The sequence below is a fragment of the Poecilia formosa genome, unplaced genomic scaffold (assembly GCF_000485575.1).
Source record: "Poecilia formosa unplaced genomic scaffold, Poecilia_formosa-5.1.2 Scaffold121, whole genome shotgun sequence".
In the NCBI taxonomy this organism is placed as follows: domain Eukaryota; kingdom Metazoa; phylum Chordata; class Actinopteri; order Cyprinodontiformes; family Poeciliidae; genus Poecilia; species Poecilia formosa.
Window position 1 is genome coordinate 186852 of NW_006800060.1, and position 9366 is coordinate 196217.

The 9366-nt window shown below is 40.0% G+C and overlaps 1 protein-coding gene across 7 annotated transcripts in view; it reads left to right on the forward strand.

The window, feature by feature from the left end:
* chl1b (cell adhesion molecule L1-like b) overlaps positions 1–7292 on the forward strand; it is a 164515-nt gene extending 157223 nt beyond the window's left edge. For 6 of the 7 annotated variants that reach the window (XM_016675757.1, XM_016675755.1, XM_016675759.1 and 3 more), the window contains 3 exons: positions 1735–1866; positions 3329–3401; positions 6509–7292. In XM_016675757.1, coding sequence (XP_016531243.1) covers positions 1735–1866; positions 3329–3401; positions 6509–6713 — 410 coding nt within the window. In that variant the 3' untranslated portion in view covers positions 6714–7292. Of the gene's footprint in view, positions 1–1734; positions 1867–3328; positions 3402–3539; positions 3620–6508 lie in introns of all 7 variants that reach the window. The other variant, XM_016675760.1, reaches the window with a different exon arrangement.
* The last annotated feature ends 2074 nt before the right edge of the window (positions 7293–9366 follow it).

The following is a 9366-nucleotide window of genomic DNA, read 5'->3' on the forward strand; positions in this document are numbered from 1 at the left end:
AAACAGAAAACACAGAGCTCTCTCAAAGAAAGAGAGCCCCTAGAGGTCAGTGACCGTAACAAGTACCTTAAAAAGTATGAATGTCCACATGCTTGTTCATTCACATTACAATCACAGGCTTTAATACATTTTATTGGAAGTTTGTGTGTTTGATTTTTAAAATCTGATAAGTGTGGCATGCACTTGTTTTTCTAATTTAGTGCAGCCAAATGCCTTCAAAAATGAAAATGTATTTTTATTAAATCCAGTGAGTTATTCAGAACAAATTGTTATTTAATAAACAAAATCAATCTGTGAATAATTTAATCTGAGTATAAAGCAGTCCCTCAAAGACTTCCTGATTGTTTGTTTGATTTGTTTTAATCAAAATCATTTTGAATGTGATGCTACTTTAGAAACATTTGTGAGCAATTTAGTGATATTTTTCCCTTATTACATCCTTTTCTAAATTCTGCATTTAGAAGATAAAAGATGAGAAAAATAACAGACAGATGGGACTCAAACATTTTCATTCTTAAAGGCACAGCTCCATGTTTGCTAATCGTCACATCGATCACAGACTATAAATGCAGACGTAAGAAATCCTGCCACCTGCAGATGGGCGTTATTTAAATGAGTAATTTAAATTGAATGTTTTAATCATTTTTATGGCAAAAAATTGGTAGAAGCATAAACTTATTTTTACACCCACCTCTCTTACAACACTAACATCATCCAATAAATTACTGTTCAGGTTAACTTGGTTATAACATTCTGTTTTAGTTGGTGTTTTAGTTGGTATTTTCTACATCCATATCTATTCATATTTTCATATTTTCATGTCTGCCATCGCTGTGCTCACACTCATCGTGTTGCATTCATATTTTCATGCCTTTATGAACAAGCATCAGTCATTTTGAAAAGTGAAATTGAAATTAAAATTATTTCTGTAGAAGACTGGAAACTGGAGTTTCACCTTCCAGTAGCACACACATTGCCTGAGCTCCAGTGGAATGAGTTGGATGAAATCGTCTAATCAAAAGTCCAAATCTAAATGTAATGAATTTATTGCAAAAACTGAAAATTAGATTTTTATAAATTTAATTCATGCCACAGTTTTTCAGTTTTTATTTGAAAAACATTTTGGAAAACCACTTTGTTGGGGTTTTGAACTCTTACAAAGGACTGCAGCATCTTTAGCCTTGTGCTGTTTTGTAAATAATTTCTTCATCTCTAGGTGTGTGTTTTCATAACACCTTACAACCCCTCCCCCCGGAGTACAGGTGAAGGTCACTGGAAGACATCAGAGCTTTAAACTCTTCTCTCACTTTTCATCGATGGTCTCAAACCGCAGACTGAATATACCGTGTGCCTGATTTCTAACAGCCAGCTTGATAATGCTGGTTTGTTTGAAGAGGTTATCACAACCAGGTCTAAAGGTGAGGAGGGAAAAAAAAGTAATTGACCTCCTGATGAGGAGAGCGCAGCTGCGTCTTTGAAGCGACATGGTGATGTGGTGGTCCTTCACGCCGTTACTAGCATTTCATTTAGCTCACTAAGAGGAATTACATTTGTTCAGCGTTTCCTGCTTGATTAATTAGACAAGCAGGATTAGCTGTTTAATATTAATACTGGAACGTTTCCATCAGCGTCTCAGCCCGAGCATCAGATTAACTTTGTCAATGTAAACATTCAATCAAGTGTCCGATGGAAAGGCCAAGGCCAGTCAAAGTCACGGTATCTTGTCCTCCACAGGCCTGGCCAGCGTCCACGGAGGAATCTCCACCCAGGGCTGGTTTATTGGCCTCATGTCTGCCATCGCTCTGCTCACACTCATCGTATTGATTGCCTGCTTTGTCAACAGAAATAAAGGAGGAAAGTATTCCGGTAGGCACACCACACACGCACCCACACACACACGTTTGCGAGGCTATCTTTGTGGTGACTTTCCACTGACTTCTACTGCCTAAACCTTACCTTTACCCTTTTCCTAACCCTAAGCATCACATACCTAACCCTTACCTAACCCATACTCAATTCACACCTTAGTCCTAACTCTGACCCCTGACCCAAAAACAGGGTTTCCCCTTGTGGGGACCAGGCTTTGGTCTCCACAAGGAGCAATTGGTCCCCACAATGTAATATGTGTCAGGAAAATCGTCCCCACAAGGTATTACAAACAAACGCGCACACACACACACGCACACACACACACACGCACACATGCACACGCACACACACACACACATGCACACACACACACACACACACACACACATCCTTATTCCCTTGTTTGAATACTAATTGTTGCCTAAAGCATCATTTTAATTCCATATTGTTGTTTGTTCATGTGAGAGAGGTGATCAATCATCAGACAGTGTACTTCCACACCACACAGTCATTTACTGCAGCAGTAGACAGAACAGGCTGTCTACTGCTGTGTTTGCTCCTCCATGTCTCACAATTAAATTTTTTACGTTGTTGGTGTGGCGGGTTTATCTAATTCTGTGCATGAGGTCACTTTATAAAGAGTGACGGCCTGAGCTGGGCCTGCCTGACAGTTTGTTGTTCTCCTCATCAGAGGAAGCAGAGACATCATCAGCATCATTATTCACAGCTAACGGCCATGAGGGGCAGGGAGAACAACCACACACAGATCTGTGTTTCCTCATTTAACTCTCATTACCACTGACAGCTAGTGACTGCTTTTCATAGGGTTCATGTGGCTCACCACCCCGGGCGTCATGGCCTGGGGGACGCCACAGGTTCACTTGTGTCCCTACCTGTTCTACACAGTGTAAAAGATTGGGGTTGAGAACTAAAACTGGCAAATGATGTCAGAGGTTGTGTTGTTCCTTTGTGCTAAATTAAAGGAAAATTACACAGTTTTCACAGAATCAAACATGTATACTCATGAGAAGCTCAAATTGGTGCTAAACTTTGTTGTACAAAAACATCCATCCTTTTATTAGATAGATGGATAGATAGATAGATAGATAGATAGATAGATAGATAGATAGATAGATAGATAGATAGATAGATAGATAGATAGATAGAACTGTCACTGCCTCCAGCAACTATTGCTCTACAGTTCATACAATAATTTGCATTCTTACTGTTGACATTCACAGAAAGCATACAAAATATTCACAATCCAAAGTTTTCTTCGCCTTAAGCTCTGAATTGTGAAGTGATTGAAATCTTTTCCTAAATACTGTCATTAATGTTTGAAGTGGGAAAATGACTGCAGATAATTGGGAGCAGTCAGGTGACTCGTCCAGCTGCACCAATGGCCATCTGTCTGACTCCTGTGGAAATCTCTTAGCTCTTTTCATCACTTTGTGTGCAGTGAAAGAAAAAGAAGACCTTCATCCAGACGTGGAGTCCCAGGGCATGAATGATGACACATTCTGTGAATACAGGTAAGCGTTCCACCTCCCCTCCCCATGAGGACAGCATCTCACCATCTCACTGCATCCCCATGAATGTCTGCCCCTCTTCTTTTCCTCCGTCTTCTCCTCGCTAAATTCTCTCTGCCTTTTTTTGTTCTCGCCGAAAAGACGGCCCAGATTCCACGAAGCTCCCACAGAGCCTCGCTCCTCTCCTGCCGGAGACATTAGATGGGCCGAGTAACCGTGAAGTATGTGATAACCGGTTTACATGTGGGCGTGGTCAGAGTAGCTGCTTTTAGACTCGGTGTTGTGTTGGTGTGTGGTGAACAGTTCTGCTCTGATGTCACAGTTTTCTGCTCCCTGCTGGAGCCTCAAACCAATCAGTCATTGAATGCGCCTCATCTCCTGGGCAGTAATATCAGGGCATGTGTCATTGGTCCTTTAGTGGTTCTATTCATAACCGTCTGCCACAGCATGAGTCCCAGTCTAATTCCCCAATCAGTGGGATCCTCACTGCTAAACAAATGCTGATGTGATGAGGTTAAAGTGGCTCAGTGTGGCAGCAGTTAGATTTCATCATGTTCACTTCAGGAGCCCGTTGCCCTCAATGTTTAAAAAGGTTTCTACAAAATACTATCAAGTTCAAATTATTGACTAGTAATCATCATTTAGAGCTGTTAAATTCAGTCAAAAATGCATAATTTCACCAAAAAAGAGCTTAATTTTTAAAAATGTCTTGCAGTGAGGCTCTTTGAAGGTATTACAAGTTGTAGTTTTCCTACCGAAGCTTAAAGCTGCAGTTTGGAGCATTAACAGAAGTATGTTTTTTAACATTTGTTAAAACTCCATGTTGTGTCAGAATAATATGAGACAGATAATCTGTGAACAGATCCATTTTCTTCACCTCCTGCCTGAGCTGCTATTGCCATCTGAAGAAATGCACACATTCAAAAACAACCAATCAGAGCCAGTAGCAGGAGCTTAGTGCTGTCACTCACCCTCATGTATACACTTCCAAATGTGTTAATGGCAAAGAAACAACTTTCCGTTGCAGAAAACGGTTCATCCACCTTCACTAGATAGACAGTTAGTAAGCTAGCTAGCATTAACTAGCTAGCTTACTAGTTAATGCTAGTAAGCTAGCTAGCTAAAGCTAGAGTTAGGAAGGAGCTGTGGCAGAGCACAGGGAGAGTGGGGGTGTGAGTGGTGCATACATGAGGTTGATTGACAGCGTTTAGACCCTCCTAGTGGCTCTGATTGGTTGTTTCTGATGCAGCAGTGTATTTATTCAAATGACAGGGGGGGTTTTTCACAGATGATATGTCTTATATTATACTGTCACGACATAATGATAGATTTAACAAAAATGCAAAAAACATTTTCTATGAAAGTAAGATATTGTAACTTTATGTCATATGGCAGAGATAGGAAAGTGAAGGAATCCTCATGAGTAAAAAACCAATAAGATGAACTGCAGTTTTAACCATTTAAAGCAATACTGAACATCTCTGTACATGGAAAACAACTCTATATTAGCAAATATTAAACTTCTACAATTACACAATAGGTTGCATTTATCACACTAGCTGTTAGTCTTAGCTGTCTGGATTAGTTTACAGACTCACTGTGATATAACATACATCTGCTACAGGTAAGAGAACTGCTATTGATGATAACACCAAAAAATCTGAAATGAAAGCAGACCAGGTTCAAAAACTTTGGCATCATTTTTGCTGGAAGCCAAATAAGATTGACACTATTCTGTAAGGAAATGGTAGCAGTCATCTAGCTTAGCTTAGCATAGCGTTTTTGAGTCATGACTGTAAATCATAATTGTGAATGTAGCTCTGTGTTTAGATTCACTAGCACTGTTTGCCTTGTTGGTTTGGAGTTTGTATCTGTATTTGCTGTGACTCCTGAGGCAGAAACCACCAACTGCTCCTGACAGAACACAACTCCAACTACCTGGGCCATGTATATTTTCTTATTTTTGCTATTTTGTGCTGTAGTCCATGTTAACAATCATATATTAACTCATGGTGTGATATAATGTTCCTTTAGGAATGAGCCAGAATGAGATTCTGTGGCATTATACCAAGAACCAAAGTCTCTTTTTTACATACATACAGCTTACTCTGACTATTCACAGATTCACCAGTTTGCAGATATTTTTGTGGAATATTTTTTTCTATGTTCCACAGAACATAGAAACCACTTCAAATAATTCATGGAAAATTCACCTATTTGTGAATTTGTTTGTAGCTTGAGAAGCTGAAATAGCGAGGCACAATGCTACTGGGCGAACTAATGACTGGTGTTAGCCAAACAGTTAGCAGTGTTTCTTCAACATTTATTTTCAATGCCACTGATTGATTGTCTGCTAGACTGATTGACTGGCTGATGGGCTGTACTCCCAAGAACTAGAATAAGGCAGACTGTAGATGTCCTCTGCTATAGCACCAGTTTTCACTGTGCATGTCGATGCACTTTAAAGTATATTTGATGTCTGAACTAATGAAATAGGTAGTTCTAAATGTATTTAGAGGGAGTCTCAAGTATTCCTAGATTTTAGCTATTTATGGGCCTAACACCCTTCTATACCAGGCGCTGCAATCATAAAAAGCAACAAATATAACTCCTGCTCCTGATGTAAGAGCAGTACTGGCTACAGATATTTTTAAGATCAAAGTTAATTGTGCGGCTTCCAACATTCAGTAAATTCACCACTTCTGCCTATTTTGTCAAAGCTTCTGCAATCGGCTCCTGAATAAGAGGCTCTTACATAATGTTACATAGAACATTCTATGTAACAGTCTGCATTACAGGATGACAGCATGAGCAACCCCATCACCAGCCTTGTCCCAATGCACCCCACCCCTCTTTATGGCTCATCTGTCTTCCTTTGTAAAAGATACATCGTTGCACGTTCAGTCCACTCTGTTACTTTGAGAATCTATGAAAGCATCTGTGATTACGATCCATCGGTCAGCCTGAGGTAGAATCCGGTGTCCCTCATTAAAACCTGGGTGGAGGCAGCAATGGTGCTGGCCTGTACCTCCATCCCTACCCTGTGACCCTCAGAGCAAAGCTCCGGGTGGAATGCTGGGGAATCTAAACCCACTGTGCCTCTCCCACAGCGACAACGACGAGAAGCCGCTGAAGGGCAGCCAGCACTCCCTCATTAGGGAGATCAAGGTGGCGGACAGCGGGGACAGCCTGGTGGACTACGGCGACGAGGACGTTCAGTTCAACGAAGACGGCTCATTCATTGGCGAGTACGGGAGCTGCAAGGAGAAGAGGGTGTCGGCCGAGGTCAAAACCTCCACTCAGATCCCAGCGTGAGGAACAGAACGCCCAGTCAGCATCACTCTACCCACATGGAACCAACAAACCCAGGAGGACAGAGACGTTATCAAAGACTGCCGAACATTTTGTGTCAAAACGTAATGAGTCATTGCCAACTGCACACTGCCATTCTCTAAAGCTCTGTTCCTTCACACTGCAAAACGAGCATTACTAAATACCGTGTATATATAGTGTATATTGTATGTGTTGATTGTTCCTTTTTTTTATAATTATCACAAAAACTTTAGAGGTCGTGATTTGTTTTGTATTATTTTCTCTTCATATTGGTGTTTTCAGCTGCACTCTGGTTTGTATAAATGGTGAACTCGCATTGCGCTCTGTCATTACATGAACCACTGACGTCACTGTGTTGCAGGACACAGGCGATGGGGGAGAAGTTGATATTTTTCCAGATGAGCAATTATTACTGACCTTTTTATATCTGAAACAATTCATTAAATTTGATGTAAGATGTGTATGAAAGTTTGCCTATTAACTTATTTTTCTCAGTGGTTTATACCTGACAAAATAATGAGGAAATCTACATAACACTGCATCACCGTAGCTATCCTAAGACATGAGTGTCCCTGTTATCTGCCTCGGCAGCTTCAGTCTTTGGTTAATGTGAAGCCCCTTCTCCATGGGCGTCCCCTGGCCACATTCCTCTTCATTTGCAGATCCTTCCTTGTTCCTCCCAGTTTTTTGGCACCACTGCAGGTTTCGGTAAGCTTGGGTGTTGTCACATCTGATAGTCCAGTAGACTCGGTTCGATTGGGAACCAAAACTCCAACATTTGTTACATTTTCAGCTACTGTGGTTCACTTTCACGCTGAACTGAGTGAAACAAACCAAACCCTCTGAGCAACACAAGAACCACAGAAGAAAACAACATGAACACTTCTGAAGAAGACTCCTAGTGCAGATTCCTTCTTAAATTGTGAACAAAATTTTACTAGTTGTAGATTTTTCTTTTGTCTTTGGTAAAAGACCACAACCAGTGCTTCCCCAACCTCGAGACTAGCACATTTATTTTGGTTGTATTAACCCAGAATGCTCTGAACTCTAGTCTGCTTCCTGCTCTTGGAGTGGTTTCTGGTCTGCTTGCATTCACATGTGCATTCAAAGCGCACTAGAGTTCACTTCAGTCCAAGTTAGACCAGAATTAGCTTTATGGTCTGAGTTCGATTACACATTCACACCTCCCTAAACGAACTTGACTGTCTCTAGGCAAACAGACTGGAGTTCAGTTAAAGCGGACTATAAAGGGATACTGTGAATGCATCCTTAGTCAACTTTGCTAGAAGAGAACACACAGCGTCAACTGGACAGGGAAATTTGCAACAAATACAGTGAGAAATTTCAGAAATCTGTCTGCCCACAAAATGACACTATTGTTCGGCAAACGTTCTTGCCCATTTTCACACCCACATGGTGAGGAACACACACCCAGGTTGGCTAAAATTGAACATTGACAGTCTAAGGGGAGATTTGACAATAGAGCAAGAGTTTTATTGTTCAACATATTCTCACCTTCCTGAAATAATGGCCTAGGTTATTTTTTGCCAAAATATTTTTAAGTTTCTTTTGGAAAGAAAAATGTCATTTTTTTCAGCAAAAAATACTTGGGCCATTATTTTAGTAAAGTGACGATATATCAGTGCCAGGTTTGGAACATGTGGTCCATTTCAGATGATCAATGATTAATTATTTCAGTTTTCATAAAACATTCCAGACACCAATGTTTAAAAGAGGAACTTTTGGCTGAGACAAGTAAGCTCAGGAGTTTTTAGCAGCCTTTTCCCACTCCAGCAAATCTGAAGTTCAAATCTACAGTCAGCGGTTATTTAGCTTAGAAATAACCTTTATTGTCCCTCAGTGGGGAAATTCAGGCGAACCTGCAGCAAAGTGACAGGCAGGTTGAAACATAGACTCACACCCAAGATTTAAACAATGTACAAAGGAAAATCATGTTAAAAAGCCTGGATACTCTGATGATGCAGCCTAGTAACAGTCAAATGAAACAGTTTGATCTGAGGTGATTCAGTGGTCAAGATATTAGAGCTAGATGTCGCATCTCAGGTGTGTGTGTGTATTTGCCACATTCCTCATTGATCTTAAAGGATCATCAGGTGGTACTTAATCTGAAAACTGCTAGCTTAACATAAATATTTTAATTTCCATCTAAAGTGCCAAAAGTATTCCTAACCCTTGAAATTTTTACATTTTGTGACATACCAACCACAAGCTTTAGTGTAATTTAATGGGATTTTTATGTGACAAACCAAAATTATATCTGATTTTCACAAATAAAAATGTAGGATGTAGATATATTGGTGCCTATTGTGGCATTTATTTAAATAGGAGGAGAAAAAGTTGAATACAAACACACAGATTGAGATTTAAAGTCTCATTTATAAAAGCGTCCTGGGCTATTCAGCAGCAAAGCTAGATAAAACAAGAGAATTGCAATTTCCTTAAAATGATAAACAGCCTGAAGCATTACTATCTTAAATAAGAATTGCCAAAAATTGCCATTTCCATTTATAATTTAATTAAAATTAAAATTAGTGTGACCATGCATTTAAAGGCAAAGAAACCTGAAAGACATCTGCGTAGCAGTGAAAGGAGACTTTATGCTGTGAAATAAATT